Consider the following 18,040-nt stretch of genomic DNA (forward strand, 5'->3'; position numbering starts at 1 on the left):
GATGGATGTTATTGCTGTATGATTGCTTGTTCCTCCTTACTCTTTGTTGCTCTACTCATTGTGTCATATCTAATGTTCGATTGTAAATTCTGCAGAGCGGGAACTGTTTTCTTTACTTGTGGGGTGGTAAAAATAGCTTATAGAGCCCCTTATCTGATGCATTCGGCTCCAGTACATGCAGATAGTAACTGCTTCTTGGGATTAAACCAGAATTCCTTATTTGTTCCCCATTATGACCAACTCTCTGAGAGTTGACCATCAGGAGCATAGCACACAATAGAAAACTGTGAAAGGTAATACAACAAAAATCTAGACAGAGGCTACAGTATTTAAAATGTGTCCCTTCTGACCCTCTTGCTGATGGCTGTAATTGTCTTGTAAATATAAATGATAAATGTCCCAGAGCAGCCTTCTCTCTAGCCTGGATGCTGGCTTTTCCAGCACAGTGTTGCTGACTGATGTTTATAAGAATGTTTAATTTTAAAGGGTTAAAACGCATGAGAAGGAAGGACTGGATAAGTCTTTTAGGTGGTAAACTTTTCTTCCCATTCTCCATCCATTTCTCTTCTGTTTCTTTCCCTTCATTCTTATATGGAAGCAGTTTTGGATCATTCCAGCTGGGCACTGCCCTTCTACTTCCCTGCAAACAAACCAGAAGAGAAAGAGGATCAGAAAGTGTGGCAGGATAACAAATCTCAATGAGGACCTGTCAAATGAGAACTAGATAAATTCATGAAGGTTAAGTCCATTAATGGCTATTAGCCAGGATGGGTAAGGAATGGTGTCCCTAGCCTCTGTTTGTCAGAGGGTGGAGATGGATGGCAGGAGAGAGATCACTTGATCATTACCTGTTAGGTTCACTCCCTCTGGGGCACCTGGCATTGGCCACTGTCAGTAGACAGGATACTGGGCTGGTTGGATCTTTGGTCTAACCCGGTACAGCGGTTCTTATGTTATGTTCTGTAAATATTGGGCACCCTTGTGCGGAGCATTGTGTGCAGGCTGAGTCTCAGCTGTGGTGGAGATGGAAAAGGGCCAGATAAGGGGAATGAAGATAGCTAGATGGAGGGAGAAGCCCTGATGGGACTTGCATATGAGAACAAATGATTCCTTAGACTGGAAAAGGTGACCTATCAGAGGAGACTTTAGTCGGGCAGTTCTGATTATGACAGGTCTGGTAAAACCGATCAGTTCCTGTTGTATACACTTGCCCATAATGTAACTGCAAGAGACAGTAACATAAGAGGAGATGGTCAATTTTGCATGCTCAGTTAGAAGGAGGTTAACTTAAAAACAAGAGGGAGTCCTTCACACAGGTTGATTTGCCTTATGGAAGTCACAGCCTCAGAAAGACGGAGTCAAATACGGTGGCCAGCTCTAAGGAGTCTGGGTAATAGTCAGAGCTGTAGACTTGAGGTTCAAATCCAAACCATTGGAGCAATTTACCCAGGGATGTGGTGGGTTCTCCATCATTTGCAGTTTTTGAATTAAGTCTGGATGCCTTTTAAAAAAGATATACTCTAGCTCAACCAGAAGTCATGGGCTTGGTGCAAAAATTACAGGGTGAGGTTCTCTGGACTGTGTTAAGCAGGAGGTCAGACTACTTAATCATACTTAAGGCTAAGATTATACCATGGAAGTCATGGAATCTGTGACTTCCCTGACCTCTGTGGCATTTTCTGCTTCAGCCCAGGGGCAGCAGGGCTGGAGCTGTCAACCAGGAGGGGCCCCCACAGCTCCCCGCCACCACGGGCAGTAGCAGGTGCTGGACCCCCGACCCACTTGGCAGCAGGGCTCGGCTCAGCCCCATTTTGTCATAGTTACTTTTAGCAAAAGTCAGAGAGAGGTCACGGGCTTCCGTGAATTTTTGTTTATTGCCCATGACGTGTCCTAATGGTCCTTTCTGGCCATAGAGTCTATGAATCCATAAAGCCAGTTCAGTATTGACCCTAGGCAGATTTATGAATGAATTGGGCTTGATTTATGGATTTTCACCAAAACTATGAGAGAGATGAGTCACTGGGTTTCAACACACAACCCGGCAGCTCTCACTGAGCTTTCTCTGAGATTTTTGAACTTGTTCAAACAAAACAAATTTGGAGGTGCGAGTCCCAGGGAGGAACAAAAGTGATAGAGGTCAGCATGATTCCTGCACAGGGGCTCAGACAGGAGTCACATAGCTCCTGTGAGGCTGTTTATAGTTATATCTGCTAAGATGAGGGAAATTAAATCTCATGATTCAGGGCCCCATAGCCTGCTAGGGTCAGGCGGGAACATCTCACTTCCTCAAATGGATCTTCTGAGGATTTTGCCTTTCTACAAGGTATTGGTCCTGATCCCTAGTAGAGACAGGGTACCTAAGGGACACTTCATCTGATCTGATGTAGCTCATCCTATATCGAACACTGTGTTTAACCTTATTTTGTCCCATTTCAGTTGTTAGGATGTTAATCGATTCATATACTTTAAGGCCAGAAGGGACCATTATGATTATCTTGTCTGACCTTCTGCATAGCACAAGCAATAGAATCTCTCCCAGTGATTCCTGCAGTGGAGGGATATTGCTGTGTCCAGCGCCGTTCACTCTGATTTCAGGCTCAGAGAATGACACACGCTAGCCAGCCCTTAGTACTCCACACAGCCATGGAGAGAGCCCAGATCGTCCCACACAGCGCTGGCAGTGTGGGGGCGTGTGTTCATGTAACACTGACAGACTCTGGTCATCGGTGGCTGGGATCGAACCTGGGACCTCTGGAACTTAGTGCATGAGCCTCTATTGCATGAGCTAAAAGCGATATGACTGTTAGCTAAGGCTGCAGAGCAGACTCGTTAATCTCTAAGTGGCCTTGGTGCCACTAGATGGGACAGGACACCACACCCAGGATGTGGGTGGGTTACTCTGAGATGGCCACAGACTGTGCAGTCATGACTCCTTTGCCTTAAGGAGCTGTGCTCACAAGTTCTGATTTCATCTTATCTAGTGCTTTTCAGCAAGCTGGGAGCTGTGATGTATGCCTTGAAGGTGGTGGTGGGTGCATATGGGATTGGGGCCCTCAGGGTCTGGATGGGGAATAGGGAAGACTGCTGGGAATGCCCCATTTCTAGTGGCAACGAATGGCTTTGGCAGAAGCCTTCCCCTGTAAGTTACCTTCTCCTCCAAGGACTAGCGTCTCTGTTCTTTCCTCTGTGCTGATGGGTCTCAGTTTCTCCATCATCCATGGTCAGCTTCAGTCTTCTCTTCCTCACTCCCCTTTCTCAGAAGTGTTTTGGAAATGGCACTAAAGAGCGTCACAATCTTAAGGCTGCTGCATCTCCCCTTCACTGCAACCAAACAAAGAGGGTGATGACAGTGCTGCCAACTCTTTCTTGGGATATCTGGTGTGTTTCCCAAAGCCCCAGCTCCTGGGGGGGTGGTGAGGTAAGAATCTCAGGCTTTTGGTAAATAAAAGTTTCACAATTGCATAGAAAAGCTTGAAAATGTGACTCAAGTGCACCCCCTAAGGCTCAAATGAGAAGGTAAATGGCTTGGGCTTGGCAATACAGCAGGGAAAGGGGCAAGGGAGGGACCCATTGGCAATGGAAACCAGACAGATGGATACGGGACCATGACTCTCCAGGGAAGGGGAGAGAACATCACTGACCCAGCCACCCACAGGAGCTCACAGGTGGCCACCTGGACTCCTTCAAAGGCATACGGACAGACTGCCCCAAAGGTAATCAAAGGTGGGATCTTTGAGAAGTGTGGGGCCTGGACAGAGAATGAGACAGAAATTCAGTTTCTGCCAGGAGGCTAGAAGCAGGGAGACCCAGAAGTGTATCAGAGTTGGGTGAAGGGAGAAGAGGAAGTGTATTTGGAGAAAAATCTTGGGTAGGGGGTGGGGCTGGTGGGTTTTGGAAAGAATGTTGGTGCCTGTGAGCTCGATTTAGTCTAAATCCACCTACGGAAGGTCTCGCCAGACATCTGAACACAACAAGACAGTAGAGTGGGAGGAGGGAGATGGACTGACTCATTCATCGGCTGGCAGGAATTGTTAAGAGTTTATTACTAGTACAAAGAGGGGAAGTTTCTGTACAACACACAGCATGGTCTCTAGCATGGTCCATGCTGTCTGAGCCATGCTTGGTGCACTCCAACGTAACCAGGCCCACGATGTAGAGCAGGACAAGTGTCCTTGCTTGAATAGATACTTGTAAGGCTTATTAGGGAGACAAGGGGGGGGTGAGGTGATACCGTTTATTGGACCAACTTCAGTTGGTGAGGGAGACAAGCTTTTGAGCTACACATAAGAACATAAGAAAGGACGTACCGAGTCAGACCAAAGGTCCATCTAGCCCAGTATCTGTCTACCGACAGTGGCCAATGCCAGGTGCCCCAGAGGGAGTGAACCTAACAGGCAATGATCAAGTGATCTCTCTCCTGCCATCCATCTCCATCCTCTGACAAACAGAGGCTAGGGACACCATTCTTACCCATCCTGGCTAATAGCCATTTATGGACTTAGCCACCATGAATTTATCCAGTTCTCTTTTAAACACTGTTCTAGTCCTAGCCTTCACAACCTCCTCAGGTAAGGAGTTCCACAAGTTGACTGTGCGCTGCGTGAAGAAGAACTTCCTTTTATTTGTTTTAAACCTGCTGCCTATTAATTTTCATTTGGTGACCCCTAGTTCTTGTATTATGGGAATAAGTAAATAACTTTTCCTTATCCACTTTCTCAACATCACTCATGATTTTATATACCTCTATCATGTCCCCCCTTAGTCTTCTCTTTTCTAAGCTGAAGAGTCCTTCCTAGCCTCTTTATTCTTTCCTCGTATGGGACCCTCTCTAAACCCCTAATCATTTTAGTTGCCCTTTTCTGAACCTTTTCTAGTGCTAGAATATCTTTTTTTGAGGTGAGGAGACCACATCTGTACACAGTATTCGAGATGTGGGCGTACCATGGATTTATATAAGGGCAATAATATATTCTCAGTCTTATTCTCTATCCCCTTTTTAATGATTCCTAACATCCTGTTTGCTTTTTTGACCGCCTCTGCACACTGTGTGGACGTCTTCAGAGAACTATTCACGATGACGCCAAGATCTTTTTCCTGACTTGTTGTAGCTAAATTAGCCCCCATCATGTTGTATGTATAGTTGGGGTTATTTTTTCCAATGTGCATTACTTTACATTTATCCACATTAAATTTCATTTGCCATTTTGTTGCCCAATCACTTAGTTTTGTGAGATCTTTTTGAAGTTCTTCACAATCTGCTTTGGCCTTAACTGTCTTGAGTAGTTTAGTATCATCTGCAAACTTTGCCACCTCACTGTTTATCCCTTTCTCCAGATCATTTATGAATAAATTGAATAGGATTGGTCCGAGGACTGACCCTTGGGGAACACCACTAGTTACCCCTCTCCATTCTGAGAATTTACCATTAATTCCTACCCTTTGTTCCCTGTCCTTTAACCAGTTCTCAATCCATGAAAGGACCTTCCCTTTTATCCCATGACAGCTTAATTTACGTAAGAGCCTTTGGTGAGGGACCTTGTCAAAGGCTTTCTGGAAATCTAAGTACACAGAGCTCTTCAGGTCTGGGAAAGGGACTCAGAGGGTATGTCTGCACTGCGATTAAAAAAAACCCACAGCACTTAGTCTCAGAGCCCAGGTCAGCTGACTCAGGCTCCTGGGGGCTTGATCTGCAGGGCTAGAAATTGCATTGTAGACACTCAGGCTGGAGCCCAGCCTCTGAGACCCTTTCCCCTCACAGGGTTTTGGAGCCCAGGCTCCTACTTGAGCCCAAACGTCAACACTGCAGTTTTAGAGTAGCATCTAAGGTGCCACAAGTACTGCAGTTTTACTGTCCCACAGCCCAAGTGCCCCTCTACACCTGAGCCAGCTGTGGCTGTGCTGCAGGTCTCTTGCTGCAGTGTAGCTGTACCCAGGGTGTCACAGCTAAGTACAAGATGGAGTGGATTGTTTAGCATAAGTAGTTAACAGCTATTGTAAGAAACCATTACATGAGTTGGCCTCAAGCCCTGCAGCCTGAAATAAAAGGAATCTCACTGTCAGGAATAGCGAAGGAGCATCACCTATAGGGGATTCAATTCTAGTCTCTCCTTGCAGGGGATGAGTGCAGGAGCGCTGGCAGTGGGGGGACCCCAGCTGGAGGGTGTGGCAGGGGGTGGTGTAGGGTGTTAATTGTTGGGGAGTGCCTAGCTTCTTCAGTCTTGACCTCTTCTAGCCGGAGATGCTGCAGGGGGGGGAACTGTTGCAGTAGTTAAAGGGGATGAATATGTAAAAATGTAACAGGATCTGTTTCATACCTGAAGCCTGTGACGATGTGTTTGAATCCTTAGCTGTTGTGTCTGACAGGACAGACACAGCTGTATTTTCCCTGGAAGCAAAGAGCCCAGATTAACACAGACACTCAATCAAAAATACTTACCAGTAGGCTCTGTACTGTCACACTCACCTGGACATCCTGGTGCAGATGTGATCAGCAGCAACAGTGCGGCAAGGATATCCACCCCCTCGCTACACTGTGAACTCCTGTCACTCCCGTATCTCACTTTTTGGGAGATAAGGCCCAGGTCTACTTGGGACTGGCAGAGCTGTGAACAGGACCCTGTGTTGATGGGACCCTAATAAATACAGCCAAGATACAATCCAGATGCTCCTTCCCTAGGGTGACCAGACAGCAAGTGTGAAAAATCGGGATGGGGATGGGGAGTAATAGGAGCCCATATAAGAAAAAGCTCCAAATATCGGGACTGTCCCTATAAAATCGTGACATCTGGTCACCCTACTCCTTCCCTCTGGAAGTCTTTCCCAGCCCCTGTGCACTTCAGCGGAGTGAAAGAAGAGTTGCTATTTTATCCCCAAATGTCAGCATTTATCACTTTGGGTCCATGTTCATTTCATCGTCTGCACCACTAGTCCAGACTCCGGAGCAAGGCCCCAATGGCAGAAAGTGCCACCGGGAGCAGAGGCTGCAGCAGAGTAAAGATACTGCGAGCTTCCGTCCATTGAGATGGCTTATGCTACCCAGGAAAGGGGTGTGGCTAGCTCAGCTGGGGTGTCTGTGAACTGATTTAGTTTCCCCACGGCAGAACCTGTCTCAGGGATACAACCAAGTAAAAGAAGCAGTTAGAGGCAAAAAAAAGCATCTTTTTAAAAAGTGGAAGTTAAATCCTATTGAGAAAAATAGAAAGGAGCTTAAACTCTGGCGAGTGAAGTGTAAAAAAAAAAACATAATTAGGAAGGCCAAAAAATAATCTGAAGAATAGTTAGCCAAAGACTCAAAGTAACAGCAAAAAATTTAAGAACATCAGAAGTAGGAAGCCTGCTAAACAACCAGTGCGGCTACTGGATGATCAAGATGCTAAAGGAGCACTCCAGGAAGGTAAGGCCATTGCGGAGAAGTGCATTCTTTGCATCGGTCTTCATGGCTGAGGATGTGATGGAGATTCCCATTCTAGTCATTCTTTTTAGGTGACAAATCTGTGGAACTGTCCCAGACTGAGATGTTTAGAGGAGGTTTTGGAATAAATTGATAAACTAAACAATAAGAAGAAGTCATCAGGACCAGAAGGTATTCACCCATGAGTTCTGAAAGAACTCAAATGTGAAATTGCAGAACTACTAACTGTGGTATGTAACCTATCAAATCAGTCTCTGTACCAGATGACCGGAGAATAGTAAATGTGACACTGATTTTTTTTGTTTTTTTGGTAAAGGCTCCAGAGGCGATCCTGGCAATTATAGGACAGTAAGCCTAACTTCAGTACCAGGCAAATTGGTTGAAGCTATAGTAAAGAACAGAATTATCAGACACATAGATGAACACAATTTGTTGGGGAAGAGTCAACATGGTTTGTGTAAAGGGATGTTGGGAATCAATAGGAAAGGGATAGATAATAAGACAAAGTATCATATTGCCGCTATATAAATCAATGGTACGCCCCATCTTGAATATTGTGTGCAGTTGTGGTTGCCTCATCTCAAAAAAGATGTACTGGAATTGGAAAAGGTACAGAAAAAGGCAACAAAAATGATTATGGGTATGGAACAGCTTCCATAGGAGGAGAGATTAATAAGACTGGGACTTTTCAGTTTAGAAAAGGGACAACTAAGGGCAATTTGATAGAGGTCTATAAAATCATGACTGGGGTGAAAAAGTAAATAAGGAAGTGTTATTTCTCCTCATAACACAACAACTAGGGGTCACCAAATGAAATTAATAGGCAGCAGGTTTAACACAAACAAAAGGAAGTATTTCTTCACACAACGCACAGTCAACCTGTGGAACTCTTTGCCAGAGGATGTTGTGAAGGCCAAGACTATAACAGGGTTCAAAAAAAGAACTAGATACATTCATGGAGGACAGGTCTATCAATGGCTATTAGCCAGGATGGGCAGGGATGGTGTCCCTAGCCTCTCTTTGGCAGAAGCTGGGAATGGGCGACAGGGGATGGATCACTTGATGATTCCCTGTTCTGTTCATTCCCTCTGGGGCACCTGGCACTGGCCACTGTTGGAAGACAGGATACTGGGCTAGATGGACCCTTGTTCTGACCCAGTATGGCCGTTCTTATGTTCTATGGAACTGAAAGCTGCATGAACTCCAAGGAAAGGCAGCAGGGGAAGTATTTTGTGGCCTCTCCTGGAGTTGGATATGTCCCTGGATGCAGCAGCTCTTACTGGCACAGTCAGGAGCCATTTGTGGGACAAGGACAAAACTAGCTTTAGTTGTGTAGGCAAGTCTGGATCCCACACTTGCCTTGACCGATGGGCATGCCAGGTTCATTTGGGGCTGCCTAAGCTTTGCCTAGTCAAGGTCTGCAGTTTGATTTGTCAGGAGCCTGAGGGCTGCAGCCAATTGAGATGAAAGTAAGCAGACTGTAGCCACTCAGATCTTCAGAGTTGTGGCCCATGGAGACTACAGGTCCCAGCATGCATTGCTTCAGGTTGATCTGAGCAAACCCTTCACAATTTTACATAATCTCCCGCCACCTTCCCTGCACCTTACATTCTTATTGCTTTTCTTACCTTCATTCATATTTCCTCCTCAGCTTGAAACATTCCCACTCCCTTTTGGCTAAGCATCCTCTGTCCTTCAGATCCTTCCTCAAAACCTGCTCTTCCCTTCTCCTTGTACCCAGGGCCGGCTCCAAGCACCAGCATTCCAAGCTGGTGCTTGGGGCAGCATTCTGCAAGGGGCGGCAGTCCCTGTTGTTTCGCCCCCAAGCAGCCTGCCGAATTGCCGCCGTGGGCCGGGGGGGGGTGGGCAGTCCGTGTGCCTTTAGGGCAGCAGGCGCATTTCCACGGTGGTGGCAATTCGTCAGCAGCTTCTATGTTTAGCTGTCCGCGGTGGCTTCAGCTAAACATAGAAGCTGCCACCGAATTGCCTCCGCTGCGGAAACGCGCCTGCCGCCCTAAGGGCACACGGACTGTCCCCGCCGCCCGCGGCGGCAATTCGGCGCGCTGCTTGGGGCGGCGAAAACTCTAGAGCCAGCCCTGCTTGTACCCTCACCTGTTGTCCCATTTCTTTTCTTTGCTGGCTTAAGTTGGAAGCTTTTCAGGGGAAGAACTGTGTCTCATTCAATGTCTGTAAGTTTACAACACTAGGAAAGGTTCTTAGTAGTGATTTCATGTACCAGTCAATTCTGAATTAAGTGATCCCCAGCCTCTCAGGTCTGTGCCATGTGGCATCCTCTGAGAATGGTGCATGCGAGGCCCCCGAGTCAGAACCACTATGCCCCTTTGCCACCTACATACCTGGCCTGATCTACTGCCGTGCTGGAGTGCAGTGAGCTGCTGTTGGCCTTTTCTCCCAGATACCCTTCATGCCTCACCACGTCTGACTGTGTGAGGCTCTCGTGCTCGTTGGACTCCGAGTTGAGCTCCGGCTTGGTCTCTGTGCTTGGCCCTTGGGCGAGACTCACTCTGCTGCTGCTCTCACCAAGAGGACTTGCAGCATTGTCCACCTGCTCCTGTCCCTTCTCTTCTGGAGCTGCATCCTCCTGAGCCTTGTTCTGGCTTCCTGGCTTTAGGGAGTTAAGTACAGTAGCAAATCAGAGACTGCAACCCTACAGCAAGACACCTGCAGCAGGAGACTAAAGTTTATGGTGTGATGGTGAGGGGAGAAAGAGCTGCAGCGGTGCAGCGTATGATGGGCCAGAGATAATGAAGAGGCTACAGCACTATAGATTTTAGTGCGAGAGAGACAGTGGAGAAGCCATATGGGAGGGGATGCTCATGGGAGGCCACTGGGGATGCTGGGATGGACACTGCAGGCAGGTTGTATTTGCATATGCTGAAGGTGAGGCTTGTGCCCACTGTGGACTCACCACCACCTCCTCCTCCTCTTCCTCCTCGCTCGCTAGGATTTGCACACTGAGGTTGTCTCTGGGCATGCAGGAATTGGGGCGCAGGTACCAGTCCGGGGGGTGATGCAGCAGGTAGATGAGTGACAGCCAGCGATCAAAGAGAAGCTCCTGCTCCCCCGGGGAGGCATAAAGCTGCAGGTAGTAGGAGCGCCCATTGATCAGCTTGAGCTTGATGCGCTGCCTGTCGGGATCGTGAACGGAGATGCGCACAAACTTCAAGGGCAGGAGCCTACAAGGAAACCCCAGTGTGAGACCAGAAGGTGCCTCTTCGCTGAGCGCCTGCACCCATCCCTGTGTGGAGGAACTCAGACTGAAGAGGGAAGAGCCTGAGTGGAAATGCATGGGGAGTATGCTGGGCTTGTGCCTTTGGCTTAGGAAAAGACTCCAGGAGCCATTTCTCAGCCCAGCATCCACCAGTATCTGTTGGGAACAAGCTGGGCCTTTCGCCCTTAATTCTGGGAACAAGCTTTTTGCCAGAGCTTTAAACAGCAGCAGCTCCAAACAGCCAGAGAAAGCTTAGCGTGGGGGGTGTATCATCTTCCCTAGGGATAGCCTAGCTTTTTGCAGCTTCTGCTTATAGGTGAGAGGAATCCTAGAACTCTGTTCCCTAGGGAGATGCTCCAGTCTCAGACAGGCAATATAGCCCTGGGAGACTCTAAAAAAAGAAGCTGGGATAACTATAGGGGATCAATCCTACTTTGGAAATGTGCGTCTCAGGGTATCCGGTACACTGGGCAACGGACAGGGAGTTAAATCACGCCAAAGCACTTTGCGCAGCAGGGAGTCTGGTGCTGGGACCACCCAGGCTAGTGTAGCAGCTGTTCTGTGCACCTCAATTTTATAAAGAGACGAGGATGCTGGCCAGAACGCCTAGGTTAGATCCCTGCTGTGGCTGAGCAGAAACAGAGGAATCTTGACCTTCCATCTGGACAATCCCTAGAGCTGGGGAAGAGTTCAGCTGAAGGCTGAACAGCAGACCACTCCCACTGGCACTCTGCTCCAGGGTTGGCCTTACAAGGTACCTCTACACTGCCGCTGGAGATGTAATTTCCAGCTTGGGTAGACATACGTTTGCTAGCTTTGATCGAGGTAGCACAATGAAAACAAGCGTAGCTGCAGCGGCACAGGCTAGCCACCTAAGTACTTAAGGTTCTGGACAGAATTATAGTTGGGTGGCTAGCTCATTGCCGTTACCTGCACCATTCCAGCTACCTTGCTATTTTTGGTGTGCTAGCTCAGTCAATGTTAGCACACGTGTATTTTCTAGCTTGGGCGGACACCCGCTAGCTGCAGTGTGGACGTACTCATCTGGGTGAAAGCCCTGTGGTGAGACTAATCTGCAGCCTTTAGCCCAGGGTACAACACTGTTCTCTCCCTTCCCTTTATGAGTATGTCCGCACTGCAGCTGGGAGGTGGGATTCTCAGTGCGGGTAGACAAAACAGAGCTAGCTCAGCTGAAGCTCGCGCACTAGCCAGAGCCGTGTGGCTGCTGTAGTGCAGGCAGCAGCTCAGGCCCAGGGCCTCAGGCAGGCTTGGACTCAGGAGGCTAACCTCCAGCTGCTGGACGTGTGCTGCAACGTCCACACTGCGATTTTTAGGGCGCTAGCTTGAGCTGAGCTAGTGTGTGCCTGTCTACTCACTCTGGGAATCAAACCTCCCACCCCAGGAGGCTACAGGAGAGTGAGTAGAGATCATCACCCCCACCTCCCAAAGCCAGCGTGCAAAAGGGCGGGACCTTCGTGAACTCACCTGGTGAGCACCAGCTGCTCGGTGCGGCACCCTGAGGGGACCTGGCCGTTCTGCATGGGCACTGGGCGGGCGATGAGCATTATGTTGGGCAGTGGCAGTTTGTTGTCGGTGGAGACGATGCCGATGGTGGCCTCGGTCGGATGATTATGGATGTCCACGTTCTTGCCCCTCCTAGTAATCTGTGCAAAAAGGCTGAGATGATATGGCAATAGCCACATTGCAATGCAGGGGGAGTGGATACTGTCCAATAACTTGCTCACTTCACTGCTACTTCCCCCTCAAACCTCCATCTGATTTGTTTGCTTCGCCCACTTGCTGCTTCTCATCATAACCTAGACTGTGAGCTCTTTGTGACAGGGACTGTCATTCTCCAGCACGTCTGTACAGGGTGTGGTGTGGTGGAGCCCGCATTGGCGGCCCTGTGTACGGCACCAGTATAAATACCAGCATGTTGCGAAAGGGAGTTGCACCCAGGGAGCATTTTCAGCTCTGGGATTGGGGGCAGTAGACACCCTAAAGGTTAACAAATGCTGAAGAGTTTATCTTCCCTTCCCACTCGTGGGAGCAGAAGGAGAGTGTCTGAGGCCTTTCATGTGGACTAGCAGGGGACATATTCTGCTTTAGCAGAAGACTGATAAGACCTGAGCTTCTAGTGTGATCCAGGAGGGGGCATGGGTGCAGGGGAATGAACCTCCTTGCACTATTCCAGCTGGCCGCTCCCTCCCGCTCTAACGCTGCACACCTGTGTGGGTCGTCTGCAGTAGGGATCAAACCTGGGAACTCCGGGTCTTAACATATGAGCTGTACTGCCTGGGCCAAAAGACCCAACTCGGCTAGTTCGCACTGTAGCAGGCTCATCAGCCCCTACGTGTGACCCGGGCCCCCACCACTACACAGGGACAGGGCCGCCCAGCGTGAATTACAGCTGCGGGAGAGATGCCTAAAACTGCCAGGCAGATGCTTCTGCTCATCTCTGGTTCCAATAGCTGTTACATCTCTGTGCCTCTTGAACAGGCATGATGGTAATATCCCCTTTCTGCCCCATCCCCATTTTGCAGATTGGTGCTGTGATGTACCCAAGGTCGAGGGCAGGGGTGGTCAACCTGTGACTCCGGAACCACGTATGGCTCTTCAGAAGTTAATATGCGGCTCCTTGTATAGGCACCGACTCCAGGGCTGGAGCTATAGGTGCCAGCTTTCCAATGTGCCGGGGAGGCGGGGTGCTCACAGCTTAGCCCCTGGCTCTGCCACAGGCCCTGCCTCCACTCCACCCCTTCCTGCCTCCTCCCCTCAGCCTGCCGTGCCCTCGCTCCCCCCACACTCCCTCTTCCCACAGCCTCCTGCATGCCACGAAACAGCTGATCGGGAGGTGTCGGGAGGGAGGGGGAGATGCTGATCTATGAGGCTGCCAGTGGGCGGGAAGCGCTGGAAGCGGGGTGGGGGGACGGAGCTGATTGGGAAGCTACTGACATATTATTGTGGCTCTTTGGCAATGTACATTGGTAAATTCTGGCTCCTTCTGAGGCTCAGGTTGGCCACCCCTGGTCTAGGATGTCCAGACAGCCAGTGTGAAAAATCAGGATGGGAGTGTGGGGGTAATAGGAGCCTATAAAATCGGGACATCTGGCCACCCTACCAAGGTCTCAAAGTCAGTGGTAAAGCCAGGTGCTGGAACCCAGTACACAGGGCTCCCGGGTCTGTGATCTAACCCTCCCACTTCAATGTCCAGTCCCCAGTTACCTGGATAAAGTTGCTTTCAAACATTGCAACAGACCGAAAGGGAGGATATTCCCCTTCACGCAGGTATCTTTGAAGGTCTTCCCTGTGGGGGATCCAGGCCATGGAAGAGACCTCGCTTTCTGACTCACTGATAGTGGAGTTCATCCACACTGCGGTGTCTGCAAATAAAACCCTGCCATGGGCGCCAACTTATATGGGCTCGTGGAGCTAAAGCCCCAGGAATATTCAAAATCAGGGGCTCTGCTCCACCAATATTTGGAGCTAGGTTTCGCCCCTTTAAATCCCAGCCGCGGCCGGGAATCAGAGGGCTCTGGGCTGCCTGCAACCGCAGGGAGCCCAGAGCCCTTTAAATCCCAGCCGCGGCCGGGAATCAGAGGGCTCTGGGCTGCCCGCTGCGGCGGGGAGCCCAGAGCCCTTTAAATCCCAGCCGCGGCTGGGAATCAGAGGGCTCTGGGCTGCCGGCAGCAGCGGGGAGCCCAGAGCCCTTTAAATCTCAGCCGCGGCCGGGAATCAGAGGGCTCTGGGCTGCCCGCTGCGGCAGGGAGCCCAGAGCCCTTTAAATCTCAGCCGCGGCCGGGAATCTGAGGGCTCTGGGCTGCCCGCTGCGGCAGGGAGCCCAGAGCCCTTTAAATCCCAGCCGCGGCCGGGAATCAGAGGGCTCTGGGCTGCCGGCAGCAGCGGGGAGCCCAGAGCCTTTTAAATCCCAGCCGCAGCCGGGAATCGGAGGGCTCTGGGCTGCCCGCAGGGGCAGAGAGCCCAGAGCCCTTTGAATCCCAGCCGCGGCGGCTGGGATTTAAAGGGCTCAGGGCTCCCCGCGGCTGCCAGCAGCTCAGAGCCCTTTGAATCCCAGCCCCTGGCTGCTGATTGCCCCCTCCCCAGACCCCTGCCCCAACTGCCCCCCAGGACTCCCACCCCCTATCTAAGCACCACTGGTCCTTGTCCCCCGTTACCCACTCCCGAGACAACTGCCCCTAACTGCCCCTTGGGACCCCAGCCCCTATCTAAGCCTCCCTTCTCCTTGTCCCCAACTGCCCCTCCTGAGACCCCACCCACCTTCCCCCCAGGACCCCCCCCCCCCCCGGTCCCCGGATAAACCCCCTGGACTCCCATGCCTATCCAATTGCTGCCTGTCCCCTGACTGCCCCTCCGAACCTCTGCCCCATCCACCCCCCCCCTGCTCCTTGTCCCTTGACTGGCCCCTGGAACCCCCTACCCCTTCTCCAACCTTGTAATCTTGTGGCACTGACGCGTTGTAGCTTCATTTTATATCAGCTTACAGGGCTGGAGTGGGGGGGGCACCACCATTTTGGGCCCCACCAAAAATTATACAAACCTGCCGCCTATGAACCCTGCAGCTTCAAGACTGGTAGCAGAAACCCAGAGGCAGGGGGTCCAGGGGCTTTTCTAGCTCACTTTGTGGCAGGTTCTGTCACTAGCTACATACCACGCCCCCAAACAGACAAGCATGCACACAAGCAAACATGCATGTGCAAACACCCATGCAAAGAATCAAACTTTCTAACTCATACATGGTACTCTCTCACAGTCACCTGAGGGCCCCACTTTACACTTACTGGGAACACTATCATGAATTTTCTAAACAAAAAGTTGTGATTTACATAGGGCCCTGCTAATAACAAAGGGGGATGGGGTGTGTGTGTGTCTAGGGAAAGGAGAAAAGATCTGAGCCCAGGTCTTCCAGTCTGGCTAAGCTCTATGGAACAGAACACCCAGGGTGCAGGGGGAGTGAAAAGGCCATTTTGTGGCCCCTGATCTTCTTGCTGTAAACTGAATTGTCTGACAATTGTCCTGTGGAACTGTTCTTGCTGCTGAGGCTGGCAGGGGTATAGAAATGCCCGTTTCCCCAGTCGTTCCACCAGCTTGGTGGGTTAGGAGAGGGGTGGTATTGGAGAAACAGCTGTCTCATATTATCCATCTCTGTAAAGGATTTTGCAACATGGTCAGCATGAAAGAGAGTAGTTATTAATGATTCCCAATCCTGCTGGAAAGGTATAACAAGTGGGGTTCCGCAGGGGTCTGTTTTGGAACCGGCTCTGTTCAATATCTTCATCAACGACTTAGATATTGGCATAGAAATTATGCTTATTAAGTTTGCAGATGATACCAAACTGGGAGGGATTGCAAATGCTTTTGAGGACAGGGTCATAATTCAAAATGATCTGGACAAATTGGAGAAATGGTCTGAGGTAAACAGGATGAAGTTTAACAAAGACAAATGCAAAGTGCTCCACTTAGGAAGGAACAATCAGTTTCACACATACAGAATGGGAAGAGACTGTCTAGGAAGGAGTATGGCAGAAAGGGATCTAGGACATTAGGAAAAAGTTCCTAACCGTCAGGGTGGTTAAACATTGGAATAAACTGCCTAGAGAGGTTGTGGAATCTCTATCTCTGGAGATATTTAAGAGTAGGTTAGATAAATGTCTATTGGGGATGGTCTAGACAGTATTTGGTCCTGCCATGAGGGCAGGGGACTGGACTCGATGACCTCTCGAGGTCCCTTCCAGTCCTAGAATCTATGAAATTGTACAGCATCTGGATGGCACCAGAGGATTCCTCTGCACTCCAGTGATCTTTTCTGGTAGCTGGATGTACCAGCTTTAAGGCAGTTTTGCCATAACCATAGACTATTAGGGTTGGGAGGGACCTTAAGAGGTCATCCAGTCCAACCCCCTCTTCAAAGCAGGACCAATCCCCAAATGGCCCCCTCAAGGATTGAACTCACAACCCTGGGTTTAGCAGGCCAATGCTCAAACCACTGAGCTATCCCTCCCCCCAGTGAATGGGAGAATCTGGCCTAAAGCTTGAAGATGAGATTTGAAACTGGAGTGAGTCAGGTGGAGAAATACAGGTAAGCTCTTCTAGGTGGCAGGAGCTTTATAGAAGAGCGCAGAGTGGAAAGACTAGATAGTCAAAAAGGCCTGGCTCCTGCTGGATAAACAGAGGGAGCTGAGAAGAGAGCAGGCATTCCTCCGGGTGTCTGTCTACACTGCACATTAAGCCTGGGCTCTGACTCAGGTTTGAGCCCAAACCTTCCTTCCGTCCACACGCAAATCGGTCTGATTCAGGTCAGCAAGCACTCAGTACCCAGGTGCTAGGAGACCACTAGAGGGATGGATCAGAGCCTGAATCCTGTTCTGACTTGGATCCAAGACGTCTCATTTTGCAATGTGGACGCAGCTCAAGCCTCAGACCTGAGTCAGAAGGTTTGTGCAGTGTAGTACAGAGGCGTTCGCACAGCTGTGTAGACCTGGGCCCAGCGAATGGAAGTCCAGGTTTACAAAGCAGTGTGGATGCTCAAGTGTGGGCTTGGAAACACTGAGTCCACAAGCCTGGGTCCTGCAGACCCAGGTTCACAATGCAGCATAGACATACCTTGGCAGGCAGGAGAAGGTGCATGGAAAATTTCATCCCTTTGTGTTGAATTATCTAGCAGAATGTGGGACAATTTGATCAGGGAGAACTCTGATGCCTTTGTTACTGTAGGCAAAATTATCATGTTACAACAAACATGGAGTATTGTGTAACAATACAATGGGATGGGGTGGAGAAGATAAGTAGAGCTGAGTTGTTTGATTTAATGCTGAGGCTTACAGGTGCATCACTTACCTGGAGGCTACAGGTACAAGCTGATTCTCAGAGACCTTCTCTGGAAATCCCTTCTTTAGGATTCCCTCCCTATTGGCAAGACAGTCTTTTTTTCCAAGCACCCGGTCCTACATTTGGTAGGTGAATAATGTCTGGATGGTATACTCAGAAACACATCCTAAGCCAGCTGGGAAACAGGCTTGATGCCAGCTCCCTGTAACCATAGACATGATGCCTACATTATGATGTCATCGGAGGCTATCTGTGTTCATCCTGTGGCCGAATAAAGCCTTTCCAGAGGGTCTGCCCTCTGTTATGACCCCCTCCTGCCCTCTTCTGCAGGCTCAGGCCCCTTAAAGAAGAGTGGAGAATGATAGCATGCTGAAGGCAATGGGGTTTTGTAAAAACCTTGTATGTGTCTGATGATAAAGAAAGCCACAAAGCTACCCAGCTGCTATATGATTGAAAATGAAAATAGTGTTCTAGATTTTTCTTTGGAGGGGAGGGAGATTTCATTTATTTAATTTTTAAAAACTCTTTATTTGGGAAGTTTTTAACATGTT

The 18,040-nt window shown here is 49.6% G+C and overlaps 1 protein-coding gene across 3 annotated transcripts; it reads right to left on the reverse strand.

Moving 5' to 3' along the window:
- Window positions 1–530: 530 nt before the first annotated feature.
- LOC123367383 (protein FAM71C-like) lies at window positions 531–17,686 on the reverse strand. Of its 3 annotated transcripts, XM_045011590.1 has the most exons (9): window positions 17,499–17,686; window positions 17,265–17,369; window positions 13,869–14,026; window positions 12,129–12,307; window positions 10,341–10,608; window positions 9,769–10,037; window positions 6,315–6,385; window positions 3,149–3,321; window positions 531–640 (listed from the first exon to the last, which is right to left on the reverse strand). In XM_045011590.1, exons 3-8 carry the CDS (start codon window positions 14,010–14,012, stop codon window positions 3,212–3,214), a joined length of 1,041 nt encoding a protein of 346 aa, XP_044867525.1. In that variant the 5' UTR covers window positions 14,013–14,026; window positions 17,265–17,369; window positions 17,499–17,686; the 3' UTR covers window positions 531–640; window positions 3,149–3,211. The 3 variants fall into 3 exon arrangements, with proteins under 3 accessions (XP_044867525.1, XP_044867524.1, XP_044867526.1); XM_045011589.1 differs by lacking the exon at window positions 17,265–17,369; XM_045011591.1 differs by lacking the exons at window positions 531–640; window positions 6,315–6,385; window positions 17,265–17,369 and having other exon boundaries at window positions 3,155–3,321.
- Window positions 17,687–18,040: the final 354 nt, after the last annotated feature.

This window comes from Mauremys mutica, chromosome 3, assembly GCF_020497125.1.
Source record: "Mauremys mutica isolate MM-2020 ecotype Southern chromosome 3, ASM2049712v1, whole genome shotgun sequence".
Taxonomy (NCBI): Eukaryota; Metazoa; Chordata; order Testudines; family Geoemydidae; genus Mauremys; species Mauremys mutica.

Coding starts and splice junctions, on each gene's coding strand:
- LOC123367383 (XM_045011589.1), bottom strand. CDS start 14,012: ATGAACTCCACTATCAGTGAGTCAGAAAGCGAGGTCTCTTCCATGGCC. Junction 10,609..12,128: donor GAGCAGCTGGTGCTCACCAG/GTGAGTTCACGA, acceptor GTTTCCTTGTAG/GCTCCTGCCCTTGAAGTTTG. Junction 3,322..6,314: donor CACATCGTCACAGGCTTCAG/GTATGAAACAGA, acceptor GTTTGGTTGCAG/TGAAGGGGAGATGCAGCAGC.